Raw genomic sequence first — 23,821 nt, 5'->3', positions numbered from 1 at the left:
ATTGGCTAAAATGACCGAAAATGAAAAATGTTGGAGTGGATATGGAAAAATGGGTCACTAATACACTGTTGATGAAGCTATGAATTGATACAACTATTTTGGAGAGCAATTTGTAATTACACCCAGAGAGTTATAAAGCTTAGATGCAGTAATACTTCCATTGGGCCTATTTTCCAAGGAGATCAGGGAAAAGCGGAAAGAACCTGTGTGTTCCAAAATATTTATAGCAGCTCTTTTTGTGGCGGCAAAGAAGTGGAAATTGAAGGGATATCCATCAATTGAGGAATGACTGGAAAAATTGTAGTATATGATTGTGATTTATTACTATTGTGCTGTAAGAAATGATGAGCAAGCAACTTTTAATAAAATTTGGAAAGAGCTACACAAGAGAACATCATACACAACTACAGATTTAATTCTTGAAGAATAAATTTTGAATGTTGCCTTCAGAATGTGGTATAAATTGTGGAAATATGAAAGACATAATTTTTATGTCTCTGGGATGACATAAGAACATGCCCGTCTCTGGGATATTGGCAAAGGAGTAGGGGCTGGGATACTTGTGGTTAAATTGTATTAATAAAAAAAATTACTGTCACTATGTACAATGTTTTTCTGGTCCTTCTCACTTCACTTAGTTTCAGTTCATGTAAGTCTTTCCAGATTTTTCCAAAATCATCCTCATCATTTCTTGTAGCACAATATTATTTCATTACAATCATAAGGTAAGGGTTAAAAAAAAAGAAAATATATCTAAAATCTTTTTTTTCTGAATGATTAAAAAAACTTCTCCCTAGTAATATCCTCTTCATTCCAGTTATTCTGAACGACCAGTGAATATTATTCAAATCCTATTCCCTCTTCCCAAATCCTTTATTTCCTTTCTCTTCAATTCAGTCCCCATGCAATATCCCTTCTCCTTCCACCATGCTCTCTGGAATGCCTATTCCATGGGCAACAAACTTGCTTTCATCTTAAGTCTTTTCCTTTTCCATTCCTTCCATCTTTTGGATCTCATTGGAACTTGCCTCCCTCCTGGTGACACAGACTCATTCATTGCCTTTTCCAGAAGTGACTGCACTTTCACTGATTCCTCTCATTAAGTGAAGGAATTAGAACACCCCTTGCTCCTCACAGCCACTTCCACATTCTCCCTCTACCATCATTACTCAGAAATCTTTCTTCCTTTGAGGTTCACTCAATTCATATCTGTCACTCATACAAAGGTCTTGAAAGTGCTGTCTACTACTTTCCAGGAAACTAATGAGTTCAGGGCCTGGCTCCATCTTTCTCTACTAACACTAAAGGACTTCAGTGTACATATTGATACTCCTTCAAACATGCTAACTGAATAGTTTGTCAACTTACTAATTTCATAAAACCTACTCTTCCAACTCACCTCAGTCACATACAAAAATAGTCATACTCTTGATTTTTCTACCACTCACAAATGTTCTACTGCCATGTTCATGAACTCTAAAATTTCCTTTTCTGATATTTTTTCAGTCCGTCTCTTCTTCTGTCTTACAAATCTAAACCCTGTTCTTAATGTACACTGTGAATTCCAATCCCTCAAATCTTAGTTCTCTCCTAGACCATCTCAAAACTAGCCATACTCTCCTCCTCTCTATATCTTGAACTTTTGGTGAATCAGTTCAAATCTCCATTCTGCTTGAATCCCTTAGATTGTCAAGTCTCAGTCTTGAATCATTTTCACCTTTGTCTTTACTCTAATGTATGTATTAAAGAATGAAGCCAGAGAAAATCATGAAATTGTACTGCCTGGCTTCACTAAAATTTCTCTCACATAATCTTATTGCTGCAAGTCAGTTCTTTTATACTTCCCTAATTAACTAAGATCCAGATACCTCTTGTTATTAGCTCCTCCTTCATGCATGTCTTACATGGTAATGACTATTCTGAACCCCAGCATGTACACAAGTATTTTATCTTATTTCCTCCAGCAGATTACTCTTTCCATCATTCCAGCTCTCATTTATTTTCATTCTTGTTCTGTTGGCTTCATTCCTATTACCTACAAACTTGCCCATGTCTCTCCCATCATCAAAAAAAAAAAAAACAAAACCCAAAGCTCTTGCTTCATCCATCAAAATCTGCTATGTCTTCTCTCTTTTGTGACTAAACTTGAGAAGGCCATTTACAATAGTTGCCTCCCCTTCCTCTCTTTTTTCTATCTGTTTACTTACTTTTTAATTTTTTCATTCATCAAAAATTGGCCTTATCTACTTCCTCTGATGTCCCTTCTCCACTCCAGACATTGAGAATAAAATTAAAATAAAACCTGTTACAAACATATATAATGAACAAAACAAATTTTCACATTAACCTTGTCCAAAAAACCCCCCCAAAAAAAACACTTATGGAGGGCAGCTAGGTGGTTCAGTGGATTGAGAGCTAAGCCTACAGATGGGAGGTCCTAGGTTCAAATCTGGCCTCAGACACTTCCTGTGTGACCCTGGGAAAGTCATGTAACCCCCAGTGCCTAGCCCTTACAGCTCTTCTGACTGAGAACCAATACACAGTATTGATTCTAAGATGGAAGGTAAGGGTTTAAAACAAATACTTCTGTCTCATTATGCACTTTGAATTCTTTACCTTTCTTTTTTTTTTTAAAACCCTTAACTTCTGTGTATTGGCTCTTAGGTGGAAGAGTGGTAAGGGTGGGCAATGGGGGTCAAGTGACTTGCCCAGGGTCACACAGCTGGGAAGTGTCTGAGGCCAGATTTGAACCTAGGACCTCCCATCTCTAGGCCTGACTCTCAATCCACTGAGCTACCTCGCTGCCCCAATTCTTTACCTTTCTATAATGAGGTAGTGTTTCATCACTTGCCCTCTCAAATTGTGGTTAATTATTAGCCTAATCAATTTTTCAGTTGTTTTTGTCTATAATGCTATAATTTTATAAATTGCTCACAATTTATATACCATAAATAATTCAACCATTCTCCAGTTTTTAAGTATTCCCTCAGATTTGCAGTCTTTGTTCACTTCAAAAAGGGCTGTAATTTTTTTTTTTTTGCATCCTTAAAGTTTGTTTTGTTTAGGACTAAACCATTCTTCCTTCTGTCCTCCTATTATCCAATTGACTGAAATGTATTTATATCATGTATATTGTGTATATATGCATTCTTCCCTCGTTATCTGCCTTGTTGTTTATTTGTGCATCCTACTTATGTGAGATAATTTTCTGTAACTTTCTTTTCCCTTTGTCCTAGTGCCCTGTTGGTGAACCTATGGCACCCATGCCAAAGGGGGCTGCTCCCTTCCCCCTCTCCACAGGTGCCTGAGGACATTTTTCATATCACCCACCCTTCTACCCAGCAGCCACTTCCTCTCCTGTCTGGAGTAAGATGGGAGGGCTCACATGTGGTATGAGGGTTGCAGTTTGGGCACTCATTCTCTAAAAGCTTCACCATCCCTGCCCTGATGTATTCATTTTTTCCTCTCTTTCCATTTTTATTCTAAGATAATCAAATATAAGGGGACCATTTCCAGACCTTGTGTAAGTAAATTTCCTCTCTGACCCCTGATAATGAAAGAACTCCAAAGGGACAGATGTGCCACTTCCCAACATTAGAACATAAGTGCTTATCCTTATTTAGTCCTTTATCATTGTTCTCGGTCATATTTATATTTTTTCTCTTAATTCTTGTGTTTTTACTCCAAAATTTCTATGTAATTCTAGCTATTTCACTCAGAATACTTGGAAGTCCTTTCATTTAAGGTTCATTTACTCCTGTTATGATTATATACTGTTGTGCTGCTTATGTTATTCTTGATATTAAATGTAAATCCTTACTTTTGGGAATATCATATTCCAAGATTTTTGCTTCTACATAGACCTCTTGAATTGAAGTGTGAGTTACCCTGACTATGGTTCTTCATTATTTTAATTCTTTCTGGGTGTTTGAAGTTGTTTTTTTTTCTTTTTTGCAGGATTTTTTCTTTGATTTGGAAATATTTTATTTTGCCTATAATTTACCCAATTTCTTTCAGATGACCAATGGATTCTTTCTCTTTCTATTTTGCACTCTAGTTCAAAAATATCTGGGCAGTTTTCTTTTTAAGATTTTTTGAAATATGATTTTGAAACTTTTTTATGTTTAAGTAGTCCAATAATTCTTAAATTTTTCTCTTCTTTTCCTATGAGAAAATATACATTTTCTTTAGTTTTCAGATTTTTCTTTAACTTAATATTTTTTCCTGTTTTGTTGAATCATTAGCCTGTAGTGATCCATTTAGGGATTTTTTTGGCCAAGGTTTTATATCTCTTCTGTCAAGACAATAATTCCCTTTCTGATTATTTCTTCTATAATTCTTACTTCATTTATAAAAACAACTTTATCTTCATTTAAAACTTTTGCTTCATCTCTTCTAAGAATTTCCAGTTGAATGTATACCCAAACTGTTTTTATTTAAGGATTTTTAAAATAGATATTTTGGAGTTATTCTCTTTTTCCAGATTTATATCTTAAATCTGTTCCACAGTTGCTTTTTATGATGGGATTCTTTTCTGCTTGTTTGTTTTCAGATTTTTCCTGAATACTTTCTAACTTTAAACAATGTTAGATCCAGGGTCTGAGTACTTTTGGAGGAAAAGTCTGGATTTGTCTTGTTATTGCTTTTCTCTCTGTCTGTCTGTCTGTCTGTCTGTCTGTCTGTCTGTCTGTCTGTCTCTCTCTCTCTCTCTCTCTCTCTCTCTCTCTCTCTCTCTCTCTCTCTCTCTTTCAGAAATAGCTCCTGATGATCTTTCATTATATCCAGAGTGGTCTGATCCAGTACAAAGCCCGATTGTTGCCTTCTTTGCTATGCCTTTCCTTGAATTTGATCTAAACACAGTAGATTGTTGGGTGCTGTAAGAAATGATGAACAGGATGTTTTCATAAAGAACTGGAAAGACCTACATGAATTGGTGCAGAGTGAAATAAACAGAACCAGGAGAACATTATACACAGTAACTGAAATATTGTGGGATGATCAAATGTGATAGACTTTGCTCCTAATAGCAATAAAATGATCCCAGAAAATTCTGAGGGACTTGTGAAAAAAGAATGTTATCCACTTCTAGAAAAAGAACTGTTGGAGTAGAAATATGAATGGAAACATATGATTTATCACTTGTTTATTTGGTTATATGATTTGGGATTTAGTTTTATAAGATTATTCTTTTACAAAAATGAATGATATGGAAATATGCTTTGAGTGATAATACATGTATAACCCTGTGGAATTGCTTGTCAGCTCCAGGATTGGGGAGGGAAGAACAGAGGGAGACAATATGAATCATACAACTTTGGAAAATTTACATGTAAATTTTTTATTGGAATAAAATGAAGATAATTTTTTTAAGTCAGCTCAGAAGATGACTCTGAGGCACAGAACTACAGGCTCCTCTTTGTTCTAAGATTCCTACCCTGGTAATCCTTCTACAGACTTCAGACTGGGCTAGAATATGGAACAGAAACACTTCTCTGTTCTGGGGGAGGTGGGGTCAGTCACATTCCTTCTGAATTTGCTCCTCAGTCTAGGGCCTATTTCTTCTCCCTTCCCCAGAATGTCAACCTCAGGCAAACATCTCCTTCTACAGTCCCCCTTGGATCTATAATTTGGAAATCGGTTAGTAATGACAAACTTTCAATTGACACCTATTCCTATTCTCTACAATACCCAGGTATAGGTCTAGGACCCCTTTTCCCCCTAGTATACAGACTGACTGGGCACTGGAGTATTCTGTCATGCTTTTGGACAGATATAGTCCCCATTGTCAACAGATTTCTCAGTTTGTATCCCTATACTGACCTGGGTTGGATATATGAATTATCAAGATTTTTTCTTGATTTTTCCTTTTAGGATTTGATCAAGTGCCTTTTTTAAGTGTTTGGAAGAGATTTTTTAAATTTTTGTTTTATTTTGCAAGAAGGAAGGGAGCAGGGAGGAAGTTTAATGTACTATTTCCAGTATAACCCTATCTTGGCTCCATTTCTTAACTCTCATCAATCTAGCTCTCTATCTGACCTCCTCATTCAACCAAACTGTTCTTTTCAAAGTTATTAATGATCTCTCAATGGCCAAATATAATGGCCTTTTTTAAATTTTTCATCCATCTTGACCCTTTTGCAACCTTTTACTATTGATCATCTCTTTTTGTTGCCATTCTCTTTTCTCTGGGGTTTTTTATGGAGGGGGACAAAAACTTATCCTGATTCTTTTCCTCAATCTCTTCTCCTTGATCTTCATTCATGGCATGACTGTTAACTGTAGGTGTCCCCACAGGGTTATATCCTGGGCCCTCTTCTCTCTACATAGTCTTTCACTTAGTGATCACATCAGCTCACATGAATTCCTTTATCATCTCTATATTAATGATCCTCAAATTAATTATTCATTTCTAAACTTTCTGCTTGCTTCAGTCTCTCATTTTCAACGACCTACTAGATATCTCAAATTACATGCCCTATAGACATCTTAAACTCTACAGATCTAAAATTGAATTAATTATCTTTCCCTCAGATTCTTTCCACTTTATAACTTTCCTATTTCTGTTGAGGGCACTGTCATTGTCCCAGCAGGCTCACAACCTAGTGTCATCCTCAATTCCCCATTTTTGCTCACCCCTATATCCAATCATTGACAAGTATTTTCAATTATGCCTTTGTAACATTTCTCATGTATACCCTCCTCTATCCTCCAGCACTGCCACCACTCTAGCCTTTATCACCCTATGTCTCTGCTATTGCAATAGCTTGACGGTTGATCTCCCTGTCACAAGTCCCCTACTTAGTCCATTCCCTCACCTCAGTCCACCTCCACTCAGATGTTAAACTTATCTCCACAAAGTGTAGATTATATCACTGCCATGCTTAATAAATTCCAATGGGTCCCTATCGCTTATAAGATGAGATATAAAATTCTCCACTTTAAGATTCAAAGCCCTTCATAAATCTTCCCCTTCTCCCCACATTTTCTGTCATGTTACACTTTACAGTCTCACACACATTTTGTGATCTAATGATATTAGAACTCTTTGCTGTTTTTCAAACAAGATACTCCATCTTCTGGATCCAGGAATTTTCACTTGCTCTTCCCCATGCCTGGAATTTTCTATTTCCTCATCTCCACTTACTAACTCTCCTAGTTTCCTTCAAGTCCCAGGTAAAGTCCCATTTTCTACAAGATACCTTTATAGATCCCACTTAAGTCTAATGACTTCCTTCTGCTGATAATTCCAATTTATTGCTCACATACAATGTCTCTACATTGTCATTTGCATGTTGTCTCCCCCATCAGGTTATGAGCATCTTAAGAGCAGGTAATAACTTTTTATCTTCTTTGTATCTGCTGCCCTTAAAATAGTGGGTGTTTAATAAGTATTTATTGACTGCCTGACGAATCAGTTGTTTAGCATTACCCAAATGATTGAATTTTTCAACAGCTTTTTGACCAAAATATCATTTTCATTTCTTCTTTTACTATATAGGCCAATCACTCTCCATAGTAACCTCTAAAATTATTGTTTCAATACCTACTAATAAACACTACATAATTCATTTTAAAATGTTTCAAGTTTTTTTGCAGCACCATTTGAGAAACAAAATAGGAATGGTGCATATAATCCAACCACAAGAGTATGATGAGTATTAACAAGGTGATATTCACACAAAAAAATTTGAGATAATTAAGTGAAAGTTGTTATGTAAATGTATTTTATTATTGAAGTGAGGCACTGTTTACATTTTTTCATTGCCATTTTAATATTTATCTGAGGTTTTCCAAGAAAGAAAAGTGATTTTTAACAGTTTCTAATAAGAAAAGTATATGCATCAGAAAATTTTCAAAATTCCAAAACTCTGTTAAGATATGCTTGGTATGTATCTTTTAGTATCAGAAAAGTTCAAATATAATAAAGTTGGTTCATTACCTGCTTTGGCCAGCTTATTAAAATGATTATAGTTTTATAGATAAATAGTATGATTTGATGTATCTAGTCAGACTACAATCAGAAATAAATTAAGCTCTATATGTTTTTATTGATAATATCACAGTTTTTTGCTATAATTTTTAGGTTCTCTGTGTCTGTTCTATATGAAGTTAATAAAACATTACAATCTTTGCTTAAAATCAAAGATTGCTAAAAGGAATATCAGAAAAATCTTATGCAAATCTTATGTAAAAATATTGCTATGAACTATAAACTGGGCTTCTTCCTCTTTATTCAGATCTGCTTCACTATCTATGTTTGTTATTTCAATTGGTTTGTTTTCTTAGCAATGTGGGTGTTGCATGTCAATGATACTATAGCAATCTTTTAATATTTCTTCATCCTACATGTTGTGGGCTTTTTCTAGGCTCCTTGAAGCTGATTCATTACCAAAAAAACACCTGGATTTTCCATTGGTTTTCTTCCATTACTATATGATTATTCCTTTCCTTTTTTAAAAGACCCCTATCTTCCATCTTAGATTCAGTGTGATGTGTTTGTTCTAAGGCAGAAGAGTGGTAAGGACTAGGCAGGGTGGTTAAGTGACTTGCACAGGGTCACACAGTTAGGAAATATCTGAAGTCATATTTGCACCCATCACCTCTCATTTCCAGACCTTGTTCTCTATCCACTGAGCCACTTAACTCTCCCCATTCCTCTCTTTTGAAAGTCACGTATTTCTATGATAATCCATAATAACAATAGCTAACATTTATTTAGCACTCAAAAGTTTATAAAGGGATTCACAATTGTTATCACACTTTTTCCTCACAATGATTCTGGGAAGTGAATAGTATCATTATCCTCATTTTATAAATGAGAAAACTGAGACAGACTGAGGTTTAGTATGTAGCCCTTGATCACACAGCTAGTAACTATCTGAAACTGGATTGAAATTCATCTCTATGACTATAGATCCAGTGCTCACACACTGTGCTACCTCACTCCTCATTGGTAAGATATTTCTGTCTACTTTTACCCATCACATACTTTGAGTGATCCATAAATTTAATTCTTCAGAACCTGTAGTATTCCTTGGCTTGAAGCCAGGATACTGTCGCAAGAATACTGATGTTTGTTCCAGAGAGAAGATTGGAGTCATTAAAAAATACCACATAATTTCCCAAAAGTAATTTAGTCACTCCCTTCTTATTCAGCTGTAGATGAAATTAAGTATTCATCTGCACTATTTGTCCAAGATATATGTACTAGAAGATCATCTCTTTAGATTTCCCATTGTTATGTAGAGATTGTACATGGAATCCCTGCAAAATACAGGGACAGCCTCACCCAGAATTCCAGGGGGACCCCCCCCTCGGAGAACTTTGGGTGAGGGGACAGTTGAGAAGGGTTGAGACAGTTGCTTTGTGGGGGTGGAGGTGAGCAGATCACAGCTTACTGCTCCTGACTTGGGGGGTTTCACCTGAGTGACCATTGTGGCAAAGCCAATGTGGTTTTTACTCAGAAGTTAGCCCGTTTATTAGGATTAGTCCTTATCAGTATCAATATAACAATTATTTAGTGATTTAGTGATTAGATATACTTTCTATTAAAAAGAGAGCCAGTGTAGTTAAGTGCCCTTCACCCCCTCCTGTGGGGGGGAAGTGCAGCTTCAACCTAACAGATCAGCGTCACCCTTTCCTTATCCAAAACCTTAATTACTACCCCTCTAGCTTTCCTTTTACTTCTTAATATAAGCTTTACCTTCAATATCTGTGCCTGGGAATTATTTGGGGGATATTCACTGCTCAAGTCTGGTCATCTAGCTTGAATCCTGTCAGCTACCAGATTTAAGAAGATCATCTATCTCATTTAGATAACTAACATTTAGATAACTAGCTTCTACTTATTCCTCTATCAGACCTGTAAGGAATATAAGTTAAAGAAAAGGGGAACATCATTAGAGTTCAGTCTCAGCAGAAACTTACCAGAAATACCTCAGTCAATCTCCATTTTTCCAACTGAAACCTTGGGGGAGGTGTTTAAGAGTCAAGAGTGTCTTGCCCCCTCCCTTCTCACTGAAGCCTGTCAATCTATGTCTGTGTCTTGAAGGTTACTAGCCCTGGCATAATTATCTGCTTCTCCAAAATATCTGTTATCTATCAACATAACACCATCCAACTGCAAATGCTAGTCTCAACAATATATATTCTTATTTTGTTTTCCTAAGCCAAATGCATTAGTGTTTGTAAATCTCATTTCAGAAGCTTTGAAGTGATGTGAGCTTGATGAATTCAGCATAATGTCATCTACAAACATGATAATCTATAGAACCTTACCACCTGTGAAGAATCCCTTTTATGGGGGGAATTTCCATTGGATATCTTCTATAACAATACTAAATACTTTGTAGTAATATATCTTCCACTATTTTAAGCCTCAGGGTTAATAATAAAAGGATTTTGAATAAAGTTATCTTAATTATTATAGTTTTAGAAATCTTTTATGATTATGATACACATTGGAGAAAACTTTGTTTAAGATGAAGTTGTACTCAAATAAATTAAATGGAAATCAAAAGAATCAATAAAAAAGGGAATGCTGTCTATTTAACTGTGAGCATTATTTTCTTACAAATTATACCACCTTATTTTCTGTCAAGTGTAGAAATAGACCAAAAATACCATTGCATAATGAATAGAATGGTCTCAAAGTCAGTAAATCCTTTATCTAAACCCTGCCTGAGACATATCCTATCTATGGGCTTATTGAAAAGTCATTTGGCTGACAAAACACATTATGAGTATATAATTTCCATTGTATTCCTCCTTGCCTCTGAGAAACTCATCTTCAAAAAAAAGAGGGAGAAAAACAGTCCAGAAAGTTCAACCATTCATGTTTTCCATAGATGAACAAATTACATTGGACACATACATTTCTAAAACACCCCACAAGTGACATCTTGAAGAAATAGGTTTCTATCAGAGTTAATTTCCATTTTGTTTTACCACTCTAGATATTAAATATAAGACAAATCATTAAGTATGTAAGTGGTAAAAAAAACAAATGACAATAAGAAACTAATAATTTTAAGAATTTCTCTTAAAAAGCACATAGTCTCTTAGCAATACACACACATAATTTTCTCTTTCCTAAGACTAAGGAACAAGTTTTTAAATTATGACTACATGATTTTTATATATTTTGTCATTCTTTGAATCACACAAATATGTATATTATATAATTATTTTGCTAATTATCCTTAAATAATCCTGTTTCCTTTTGATATTTATTCCATTAATCTCTATCAATTCTATGAATGAGTGAAATTATTTAAACCATATTTGATTAAGTTTTCACAAATTCTTCCACATCATTAGAAAATTTTATTTTTGAGTGATTTTGAAAACAGCATGTTAAGTACACTCAGAGAATTTTTTTACAGAGAAAAATAATTGATTTGACCAGATATAAAAAAGGATCAATTTTTCTCTACCTCAAAGCTTTTTTTGTAGATCACTGTCAAATGTTTATAAATTATAGCCTTATAGTAGATACAATAATTTACTTCAACAAATATTTATTAAATACCTATAACATACAAGGTACCATATTAGGAGCAAGAGAGAGAAAGACAGAAGTGATACATTTTCTATCCTCCAAGAGTTTGCATTCTACAGATTCCTAACCTTTTATAATTTGGAGAATTAGCTTGTAAAGTTATCATTTTAAGATTCCAGTGTAATCAAATGTTATTCTGTTGTAACAAAATTGTCCTGAGTTCCCTCTCTCTTTGCTCTTCTTGCCTATATTTCATTTCAAGTTTTTGTTTTTCTGGGTCTCCACAGTAAAATGTAGAATCTGAACTTCTTCGGATTTCTTCAAACTGACTGAAATCAGCCACATATTTTCCATTTTTTGAAAGAGATACCACAGGTACAAATTCAAATCCCCAGTAAATCTCCTCTGGGATATAAGATGTTCGGCTCTGACAGACAGCACTAGTGGATTCCACTGTGGCATTGAGGAGAACCACCAATTCAAAATCTTTTTCTTTCAGATTTTGTGATGTCAAATCCCTCAAGGGGCTCGTCTCATCCAGTACATGATAAAATGTCATAGGTAGGATAAGGAAGGGACTTTCAGAAGAAGAATCCACGTGAAACTTGACAGTGGCTTGGTTGAGTAATATCCTTTCCCCTTCTTTGGTGAGATGAGTCTTGAGAAGCTTTCCAGAAAGCTGGCATTGGATCAAGAGACTTTTCCTCATGTTGGCCACTTGAATCACCAGGCATAATTTACCATTATGCTTTGTAATAACGGCACAATGGCTAAACTTAATGGTCTCAGCCCGTTTTTTAGGTCTTGCAATTTTGGCCAGGAAAGTACCAGTGATAAAGATCTCAATCAACGTTGTGACAACCAGTTGAATAACCAGCAAAAAAATGGCATGAGGACACTCCTCAGTAATGGAACGGACACCATATCCAATAGTTGTCTGGGACTCCAAAGAAAAGAGAAATGCTCCAGTTAAGGAGTTGACTTTCATGATGCAGGCTGTTTGATTTGGGGAATGCTCATTCTGTTCCAGATCCCCATGAATAAATGCAATCACATAATAGATGACTCCAAATAGGAACCAGGTCACCACAAAAGTTGCAGCAAATAGGGTGAGTTTGTATCTCCACTTCATGTCTATAACAGTTGTCCATAAGTCTTGAAGGTAAAGTAAATAGATACCATCAACTTTGTCAATCCTCACATTGCTATGTCCATTTTTTGACATGACTCTAGGCCTCTTTGTCTTGAGTTCAGAATTAGTTGTATGATTCACAAGAGGAGTGTTGGACATATTGATGTGAATAGTTTCCATTTTCAATACCTTGGTGTCTCCTAAGGAAATACAATAATTCAGTCACTTAAGGTCACTTTGTATATACTTATACTTAAAAATCTACTATGATAGTATTTATGATGCTTAATTTCAATTAAAAGAAAGACAGAATAAAGCTAAAATTAGCTTCCTTTTCATGCTCTTAAGGATGTCATGCACAAGAGAAGTATCTGCCATGTGGAAAAGTTGCACCTCTGTGATGTAAGTTAAAAGCAAACAGCTCAAACCTAGTGTAACTAGCCAAGCCTGGAAATTTTTCCATAAGACTTTCCTAACTAGTAGATACAGAGCTGACCCAAAGCCACATGATTGTATTAAGTGAGGAGCTGATGTTTTAGAGAGCAGATATTCTTCCTCTCCTTTAAGAGAAGCCATGGATGGTTCCAGATTTTCCTGTGGACTAACACCAGACACATGAAGAAAGAGAGAAAGACAAAGGAAAGGAATGATGTATTGAGGAATTAGCTTCCTCTATTTGCCTATAGGTTCTAGTCTTTCTTGGTTATACCAGCATTCCTTGAGAAATACTTATTTTATTTCACTATATCTGATGCATAAATTAGAATTCATAACCAATCTTGGGTCTTCAGGAAAAAAGAGACAATAAAATAAAAAATAAAACTGTGGCGGTAAGTTCCCTAAATTAAATTTATCAATGTCACTTATTACTAGAGAAACACAATCAATACAAAATTTTAAACATTGAATAAAAGATTTTCCCCATATAAAGAGCCTACACTTGACATAATCTCTCTTTAGGAATATGAAAATAATAGGTATCTCTTTTCAAATTGTCACTGAAAATTGAGAGAGATCTTGAAATCCCAGCAACGACCTATGTATTCTAGTAGAACTGGGAAAGTAGCATTTGACATTACATAGCTTTTTAGAATTATCTGTTTGTAAGTTGACTCTTTATTCTCTGAAGATAGCTGAGTAACTAGAGGACACACTTCAAGGCTTAACAAAATTCAACTTTGTAATAAGGAATTTCTATCTAATGGTTCTTTATATTAAACTTTGTGGTTTTATAGTAGTCCACTTTTGATAAAAAGAAATTTTTAAGCATTTATTACTAATTTTTTATGAGATCTTTTAGATAAATTCCCTAAAGAAACATTTAGGAAAGTCTGCTAAAAACAAACATCTATCCAAAATACTGTAAATCTGCTGTAAATTTCTATTTTCCTATTAAGTTAATAAAGCTTTATAATTTACTAAGTAACATCCAGAATTAACCTTTTTTTTTCAGAAAGAAAATAGAAACATTTTATTGCATGAAAGATTTTATGGTATTTTTTTTCAGAATTCCTTTTATTCATGTATATTTTGGGATAAATTTCAAAGAAAATAGAAACATCATTGATATTCTTAGCAAGAGGTATGAACATATGAGTTGTTCCATACCTGGGCACAGCATTTCTCATAAGCCACTTGGGAGAGAATGTCATAGTGCCTGAAAGTCTAGAAAGTCTTGCTCTTTGGAAATTCATTTTATTTCCCTAGTCTTGAGTTTCCTCTTGCCTAAGATGGAGGTCGGCAACTTTTTTGGCCTTGAGAGCCATAAACGCCTGTGGAAGGAGGAGGATGGAGGCTGAGGCACTGGAATATGGGGCGGGGACTGAAGGACCCCCTGGGGCACATCCTGGGGCTCTGTCCAGACTGGCCAGTCGGGAGGTGGAGCCAGATATGGCTTGAGAGTCATATGTTGCCAATCCCTGGTCTAGAAAGTAAAAGCCATGTAGAGGTGAAGTGAATAACATTTAGACAAACTCAGAATAATAGAATTGCCAAAGGAAAATGCAGCTAGGGTACCATTAATTACAAGTAATTTTTTGAAAGGGGAATTCTTCAGAAAAGATGAATGGTTAAATTCTCCATATCTAGAAAGTGAAATAAGGGCCTAAGCACTTCATGGGCATTGAGCATATTAATAAACCAATTTAGTGAGCTTTTGTTATCTCAGATAAATTACAGAATACCTGAATTTATTATTTATATCTAATGATTATTTTACTTTTCATGAATTTAGTAGTTATATTATTTCAAACTCTGAGATGTCTATAATTTATACTCAAATGTCACTGGAGTCAGAGGACTTCTACAAAATTGCATACTATTCTGGTGGCAATTTAAAGAGAAGGTATGTTATCATTGATAAATGGGATCAGGGTTAGTTTTTGCACTTGTTTCTGTGGCTTCAACATTGCTATGGAGAAGAGGAAATAAAATTGTTTTAGGGTCTTGTTGTTTTCCTGTGTTGTCTTGTTTCATCTGCCAACCAATATCCAAATTCTCCTAGCCTGATTGCCTATCTTGTCTTTCTCTATTGTACCTGAAGACAGTCATTCACCAGGTCACTTTTCCTTCAAAGAATAAGGAATTTCTTTATCTCCTTTCATCCAATTTGGTCAACATTTGACCACCATAGAGTTAGTCACCTTTTTATTGAATAGGTTCAGTACTGAAACTAACCTAATAAAAAGAAAGTTAGAAACTGTTCCTTACTTTAGAAACTTTCTTATCATGGATATTTTACTTCTCTGGAATATTAGGCTGCATATCTTTCCCTGTTCTGAAGTAAGAATTCTCTTTCTCCTTCTAGCTAGATGCCATAGTTGTTGTGTTGTGCCTAGAATCAGGAAGATATAAGTTCAAATTCAAGCCCAGACTGTGAGCACAAGGAAGACATATGAAGCCATAAGAGAATATGAAATATAAAGTATGGTTTTCTAGGAGAAGAGTTTAGAAATTATAGTGTGTAGCAAAGCAATTTTTTCTAAATCATATGAGTTTTTAGATTGAAGTGATCTTAGAAATTATTTCATCCAATACTTCCATCTTAGGCATGAGGAAACTCAAGACTAGGGAAATAAAATGAATTTCCAAAGAGCAATAGATATTCATTTAAAATTCAGTGCAGCTCAAAAAAAGTATTTGTTTAGCATGTGCAAAGCACTGTGCCACAAGTTGGGCATACGTGAAAACTCAAATAAAGTATGATTTCATCAGTAGTGGTAATGTCTAGTGTTGGAACCTTGTCTACCAGCACAGATCACATCCAGATTATATATTGATAAATGAATCTTAGGGATTTGCTTGAAAAATATTGTGATTAAATAACTGTCTCAGAGTCAAGAAGCTAATGAATGTCAAAGGTATTATCTTTTTTGGAATTAGTTCTAAGTACAACACCTAATTTACTAAATCATAAGCTTAAAAGTAATCTCTGCCTTTAAGGAGCTTACTTTTTTTTTGATAGCTATACCATGTAGTAATAGTAATTAATGAAAATAATAATAATGTTTATTTGGCACTTACAATATCTCAGGTAGCATACAATTATTATCTCATTTGATCCTCTCAACAGCCCTGTAAGGGAAGTACTATTATTACCCTCATTTTACCTTTAAGGAAAATAGGTAAATGACTTACCCATAGTCACACAGCCAGTAAGTGTTTGAAGACAGATTTGAACTCAGGTCTTCCCGTCTCCAGGAAAACAGAAACTTAAATATAACATAACTAGCAACTAAAAGAACCAGGGAAGATTTTCCCATAAGAGATGCCTCTTATAGCTAAGATTTAAAGGAAATTAATCATTAAAAAATAAAATCATTCAAGAGATAAAAATTATATTTCGGACAACCTTTGGAAAATCATGTAGATGTGAGATAGAATGATGAATGTAGATGTGAGATAGAATGAGAAAAGCAAGTGGGACAGTTTCTCTATTATGTAAAGTGTCAGAAAGGGTATGTATTTTGCATGTATGACATGTGTCTAATGAGACTCCTAGGTAGATAAATAGATATTACTGGAAATGGAACCACCTCTCTCCACAGGGGGCTTAGATTCCTGCTTGGAAAACACTAGAGGAAGGGGCCACTAGGTCAGTTGTTCTGTTCTTCTCAGAGATTATATCTGATCTCCAAATATTACTAGTCTAGGGGAAATGATTTGGGGGTTTAAACTCTCCCTGATCACTAACCCTTAAAGAGAAAGGAGTATATCTTAGATCCAAAGGACTGATACCAAGCTAATTATATAAAAGCTGTCTTATCTCAACCAAGATAATCCCTGATCTCATCAAAGGGAAATACTCCATGGTCTCTAGGAAATAAATCTGGAAATCAGAAATATATTGATGCCCTTTACATGTCTTCTATTTCCCAGTCTTTTTTCTTTCTCCTTCTAGTTTTTTCCCCAAAAAAGTTTTGAATCAAGTAGGTGCTCTCTTGAAAGAGGAAAGAAGAAGAAAGTAACTCTTTTCATAAGTTCTCTCAAAAATCACTTGCCATAAGGGAATCTGGTATAATTGCTCACTCCCCCAATGATGAGAGAAAATGTGTAAATGCACCAGGTTTAACCCTCAGGCTACAGAAACAATGTGCACACTGTGGCAGATTGTGAGAGGTTTTAATGCCAACTAAAAGTATTATTAAAGAATCAATCAGGAGCACTAAATATTCTTGAATAAAATAGTGGCATAATCAGAAATGAGCTTTAGGAAGACTATATTGGAGCCTATGGATGGATTAGACAGGACAGAGACCAAAAACAAGGAGTCAAATTAGGAAATCAAAAAATGCTTAATAAAGCATTCAAAAGGTGGTGAGGGCCTGAACTAAAGAGGTCATTTGCCTATGGAGACACAGAGAAAGATATGAGATATTATGGAGGTATAATCAAGAGAACTGGTAACTGATTTGATCTGGAGAGAAGTAGTGTTAGGAAATAGATGATGATAACTCTGGCTATGAACCTAGGTGACTGGCAGGATTGTAGTACTGCCCTTAATAGGAATACTTTAGGGAGGAGCAGGTTTATGAAGGAAAATAATACATTTCATTCTACAGATGTCAAGTTTGAGATGACTATAGAATATCTAGGTAGAAATGGCCAATAAACTGATGCTGCTGTGGTGGTATTTGGGAGAGAGATTTTTTAAAAAGTGGGTTTCACTTAGCATGCCTAGTTCTAGCAAGAAGACTTTAATAGCCCTTATGAGAAAAACCCAATTTGCTTAGCATGGAGTCTGCTGCATTCCCTACCAGGACGTATCCTTATCACCCTCTATTCCTTTAACTACCTTAAAATTAGTGAGAATGAGCATTCATTCCCACCTCCACAATCTTTTCAGTTCTATTCTTTTTGTGTACTATGCCCAGTCTGAACACTCTGAACTAAACTGGTAAGAAAGGGAAGCACCTTTTCTTGTTCCCTTTCTCTTACCTCCTCTCCAAGAAATGGGCCAGGGAGTATTGTTGGGTTTTTTTTTTTGTTGTTGTTGTTGTTTTTTAATTTGTCTTCAGTTCAGGTGCAAGGAGGGATACCCACGGACCCTGTGGACCAAGAGTTGGAACCATGTTTACAATGGATGGTACAGCAAGATAGCCTGTCCCGGAAAGCCTGGAAAAGTGAGGGTGCCTGAAACAGCCCAAGACAGGGTTTGGAACTTAGAACTGGGATTATGTTTTATGGGAACTGAGGTAACTATACATCTGATATTTCCTTTACCCAGAGATTAAATTGTGTGGACAAGAAGAAAATTATGTCTCTCATGTGTAAGGACAGTAAGTGTGAGATTACATAACAAATATTGGTAATAAAGTTAATATCTATTTCATACGTTTTCATGACTTATTCCAGGGGCACTCAATGATAAATGACAAATGACAAGGAAGATAAATACCAAGTGTAGTAGGAGTAATAAAGTCATTAAATTTATCATTGAGACTTGGTTGGCTTTAGGAACTAATGGCTTACTGTTGATAAAAATTTCTCATCATCTGAGTACAAAGCAGCCATGAGGAACTCTAGTCTTAATCATATGCTCAGTTGGAGGATCAAGGTGGGTAATTCAGGGCAAGTTGAATGAGCAAGTTGAGTAATTCAGAGCAAAAGAGCTCAGCTGACTCAACTCAAGGTATCTGCAATGTCTATCATTATTGAATATAATTCTCTTGGCTAAACAAATCTCTATTGCTAAATAAATGTTCCCCTCTCTCCTTAACTATTGAATGTGTCTCATTTTGTTCTAGTATTAAACTTAAACTACAAAAGGTACTCACCTGAAGCAGAACTGAAATGGAAGATGGGCAGTGCAGAGAGATATCAGCCTACACTGGCCTTCTGGCTTCTTGTGCTATTTTTGGTAATGCCTTTATAAATAATAGTTGCTCTCTGAGAGGTACCTTTATTATTTGGGGGATTAGAGAGTAAACTGCCTGTGATCGTTCAAAAAGAAAAGAATGTATCCTGTGTATCCTTACAAACAGTTGCTTGAAGATAATTTTGTTAAGCTGTTTTAGGCTTTCCAGCTTAGTTAGGACTTCCAACATAGTAATGGAAGCCTCCTCCAAATTCTATTAGGGGTTTCTCTTCAGAACTTTCTCTGAAACAGAAGTTTCAGAGCATTTTGGAGGGACAAGACTGGGGGGAAAAGGGGAGAAAAATATTTTCCCCTTCAAAAAGGACAGATTCAGAACTAGTTGTGATGAATTCTTATTATATGGATCCTTTTATATGGACGATGGTCATTATCACTCAATTGTCTTTGGAGACATCTACTGAAAATAGAGCCTTACCAGGTTTAAGAGAGTTATCTGAGTCAGTTTGAGTATTTTGAGTGGCTTTTAGCTTAGGACGATGTCATTGCTGCTGAAAGTAGTCCTTATGTCTCCAACTGTATATGGACACAGCCAGTCATTAAGAGTAATGTTAGGGACAGCTGGGTGGCTTAGTGGATTGAGAGCCACCTAGGGTGTCCTAGGTTCAAATTTGGTCTCAGACAATTCCTAGCTGTGTGACCCTGGGCAAGTCACTTAACCCCCATTGCCTAGCCCTTACCACTCTTATTGGTTCCAAGACAGAAGATAGGGGTTTTAAAATAATAATAATAAAAATAAAAATAAAGACCATGTCGTTGAAAGAAATCTATTAAACAATAGAATCGTACATATACATGTATGTATATCTGGGAATGAAAATACAAATGGACAGAGTTAAATTCAGAACTGCCTTCCAGAAATTACAAAACCGCTTTAATATTCAAAGGGTTTTTTTCCCCTAGAATCAATGGCCCATCTTTTTTATAACAACTTTATGCTGTCTATATAGTTGTGAGATATGGAAATAACAGTTTCTGAAAATCTGAAAATGAACATCACAGAAAGGGCATAGAGAGAAACATGCTGGATGTGAGAAGGCTGAAACATATTACTAATGAAGAAACCTGAACAAGTATAAAAAATATCACCTGGAAAATGTGTGAAAGGAAGAAAAGAAGGCTTAATCATTTGGAAAAAAATAATGATTATAAACGAACAACCTTAATACTTCAGTGACAAATTAGTGATTTCAAAGAAAGAAAGGAAGAAGTCTAGGATGTTTTGTTAGCCCTTCGAAATGAACTTAAAACTGGGAAATTATTCTGAAGTTTCTTGTTTAGGAGATGAGTAAGTATAAAGCATTACCCACTGTAATAGATAAAGATTAATCACACAGGACAGACAAGCATGGATGAAGTATCGCCTGCATTGTAGGAGTGGACATATAAATTGATAAGATTATAGGTCTGTTTGGGGTGTTACTTTTGTCTTTTATATATTTATTATTGTTATTAATAGCTAGCATTTATGTAATGCTATGTGGTAGAAACTTTGCTAAATATTTTACAAAATATCATCTCATTTGATCTTCAGAACAATCCTGTGAGATGGATGGCATTATTATCTCCTTATTACAGCCAAGGAAACAGGGAAAGGTTAAATTACTTGCCAAGTTCACATAACTCTTAAGTATCTGAGGCCAGATTTTAATTCAAGTCTTTCCTGACTAAGACCAGCATTCTATCCATTGTACCACCCAATTGCATCATTGTGGTCCTTTCCTTTACATTAATTGAGGTAAAAAAAAAACTTTAAAAATGTATATACTAATAGTTAATCATGAAATACATTTTATGTGAAAGTATTACTAATATAAGAGTAAACAAAAAATGAAATAGACTTATAGATGGAAAAAGTGAACATAAATCAAAAAACTTTATAGCTTACAGGTGTTTGTAGCAAAGAAAAAAGGATCCTCCCTCTTTAAAGTGTAATATCTACATGAAACAAACTCTTCCAATGTGTGAGTCATGCATATAACTAAAATAAGTACACTTTCTTAATCACATGAGATTTTCTACCTTTTGTTTTAGTTTGATGGTAGCAGGAACAGATGGGAGAGAATATTTTTCACTGAAGGATTTCCCTGTACTTACGATCTTGGTAGGCTTTTTTTCATTAAAAACTAAGAAGCAGTATAGTTCACAGTCTAGAAAGTTGGTCCCTTGATGCAGCCAAAGTAAAAAATTTTCATCCCTCTAATAGAAATAGTTAAACTATAAGTATAAAATTCTACTGACAGTAGTTTATTTCACTGGAAAATATTACATGTACATATCTTTCTTCTCAATGTATTCACAAATCACAGGAAGTATAGTAGAAAGTATCTTTCTTACATGACCAAAACTGCTTAAGTTTAGGACAGTGCCTTGCATATCATAGGTGCTTAATAAATGCTAATTGACTAAACGAGAGAATTAGACTCTAAATATTTGAGTTACAATGAACTATGAAGAAAACCTTTGTTTTGAAAGAATTTTATCATGGCATATGATAGAAGAAATTATCAACTGTGATGATATCAGGGCTATACTTATAAAAGATACAAAGACTAAGGAGCATTTAATGTCTAGAAAAGGTATCTGCAGGGATTCTAGTCATTAACCTTTTTCCATAAGAATACTGGAAAAGAGAAGAATAAAGAAGAGGATAGTAGCCTATAGGAAATTATTCTGAGATTTCTTGCTTAAGAAAATATTTTTAGCAGCTCTTTTTGTGGTGGCAAAGAACTAGAAACTGAAGAGATGTCTGTCCATCAACTGGGGAATGTCTAAACAAGTATATTATTGTAATGGAATACTATTGTGCTATAAGAAAAGACAAACAAGGTGATGACAAAAAATCTGGAAAGACATACTAAGTGATACAAAGTGAAATGAGCAGAACCAGGAGAAACATTGTGCATAATAACAACAATAATGTATGATGATCAGCTGTGAGTGATCTGTTATCAACAAGGCAAGGATTCAAAACAATTATAAGGAACTCGTGACATAAAGGATATCCACTGCCATAGAAGGAACAGAAGATGGAGGCTGAATGAAGATTGAAATCTATCATTCTTCACTTTATTTTCTCCATGAATTGTTCCCTGGTGTTAACAATATGTTTCTTGTTTTACAAAATGACAGACATGAAAATATATGTTATATGATAATAAATGTACAACAGATATATTATCTGCCCTTTGGGGGAGGGAGAAGGGACAAGAGGAAAAGGGAAAAAGAATGAGATGAATTTTTGGACATAACTAGTATAAGATTTTGTTATTCTTGAATAATCATGTGTATTGTAATTTAATACACATTTATAACAAATCATATGTATTATATTATAATGGAACATAATACTTTTATATATAAAACATAAAAATAAATCATGTGACTCTGGGCAAGTCACTTAACTCCTATTATCAAGCCCTTGCTGCTCTTCTGTCTTGAAACCAGGACAAAGTATTAATTCTAAGATGAAAATAAAATAAATAAATTGTAACTAAAAATAAATTAAAACAATATTTAAAAAGAGTTTAGTCAGTTCATGACACGTTTCCAGGAAAACCAAATGATATGGGGAAAAAATCAGAACTCTAACACCAATAATATCTTAAAATGCAGAAACTGAAAAAGCTCAAGACTGTGTAACTGTAGCACTTCAAAGACTAGGAATTGTTATTTAGCTACCAATTCAAAAACTTTAATTTTCTAATTGCATTATGCTGCTTCTCAGAAGTATATGTCTCTTTTTCAAAATAGAATGTCCAAATTTTGATTTCATTAGAATTTCATTATGACTAATTTGTTTCCATGATGAAATATTCATCTTCTTCCTTATACCAATCAACCACTTGCAAATCATTTATTAAGTACGTATATAATCTATACAGAAATAAAAATAAATACATTAAATAAATAAAAAGAAACAGAATAAAATAATCCCTAATCTGGATGAATAATGTAAAAAAACAAGTATGCAAATAAGTATTTACAGAATAAATTGGAGTATGCAGAGTGTTTGGGAAAGACTAATACTTCTCATTTGAGAACTTGTCTATCCCTTTACAGGGCAGCTCATCTACTTTTGGTGTCCACCTTTTTAAGTTCTGACTCCAAGAAGTTATAGCATGTGCAGTGGCCACATCCTGGTAAACCATCTTGGCAAGTGGGCTAAATCAGGTTGAGGGTAACTTACAGGCTTCAAACCTATCAGTGAATTAAGAGGATGTTTGCCCCAAGCATGTAAAGACTTCCCCTTATAAAAGGAGGAGATGAGAGTAATGTGTTCCAATAGCCATGAAGGCAGTGGAAGCTAGTACTGTGGAATTTAAAACTTGTTTAGACTTTAAAGGAGATTGTTTCAATACACTAGATGAAAAGTAATGAAGACCTGAATTAAAGTGGTAGCTATGAGTAGAAAGAAGGGGTTTGATGTGAAAGAGTTTATGGAAATAGAAATGGGATGATTTGGCAGCTGAATGGATATGTGGGATGAAAAGAGTCAAAGATAAACATTAATGTTAGGAGACTGAGAGACTAGAAAAATGAAGGTAACTTTGAAATAAATTTGGGAGTTAGGAAGAGAGGTGGGTATTTGGTGGGAAAGTTAAGTTCTGTTTGGGATATGTTAAATTTTAGACATCATTGGCAAATCCAATTTGGACTATCCAGGAGAGAGTTGGTGATGTCAGATTGGAGATATATATATATATATATATATACATATATGTATATACACATATATATATATATATATATATATATATATATATATACACTGTGAGTCATCACAGATAGCAATAGTAGTTAAATCAGTGGGATA

General features: G+C 34.7%; 1 protein-coding gene across 2 annotated transcripts in view; it reads right to left on the bottom strand.

The window, feature by feature from the left end:
* Nucleotides 1-10,819: 10,819 nt before the first annotated feature.
* KCNJ15 (potassium inwardly rectifying channel subfamily J member 15) overlaps nucleotides 10,820-23,821 on the bottom strand; it is a 37,104-nt gene continuing 24,102 nt past the window's right edge. The window contains exons 3-5 of one of the 2 annotated variants that reach the window (XM_044670294.1): nucleotides 18,069-18,178; nucleotides 16,155-16,205; nucleotides 10,820-12,832 (exon numbers count right to left, since the gene is read on the bottom strand). In XM_044670294.1, coding sequence (XP_044526229.1) covers nucleotides 11,685-12,812 — 1,128 coding nt within the window. In that variant the 5' untranslated portion in view covers nucleotides 12,813-12,832; nucleotides 16,155-16,205; nucleotides 18,069-18,178 and the 3' untranslated portion in view covers nucleotides 10,820-11,684. The remainder of the gene's footprint in view (nucleotides 12,833-16,154; nucleotides 16,206-18,068; nucleotides 18,179-23,821) is intronic. The other variant, XM_044670293.1, reaches the window with a different exon arrangement.

This window comes from Gracilinanus agilis, chromosome 3 (genome assembly GCF_016433145.1).
Source record: "Gracilinanus agilis isolate LMUSP501 chromosome 3, AgileGrace, whole genome shotgun sequence".
NCBI lineage: Eukaryota > Metazoa > Chordata > Mammalia > Didelphimorphia > Didelphidae > Gracilinanus > Gracilinanus agilis.
Note: the sequence above shows the minus strand (reverse complement) of the source record. Positions and strands in the feature narration are given on the sequence as shown.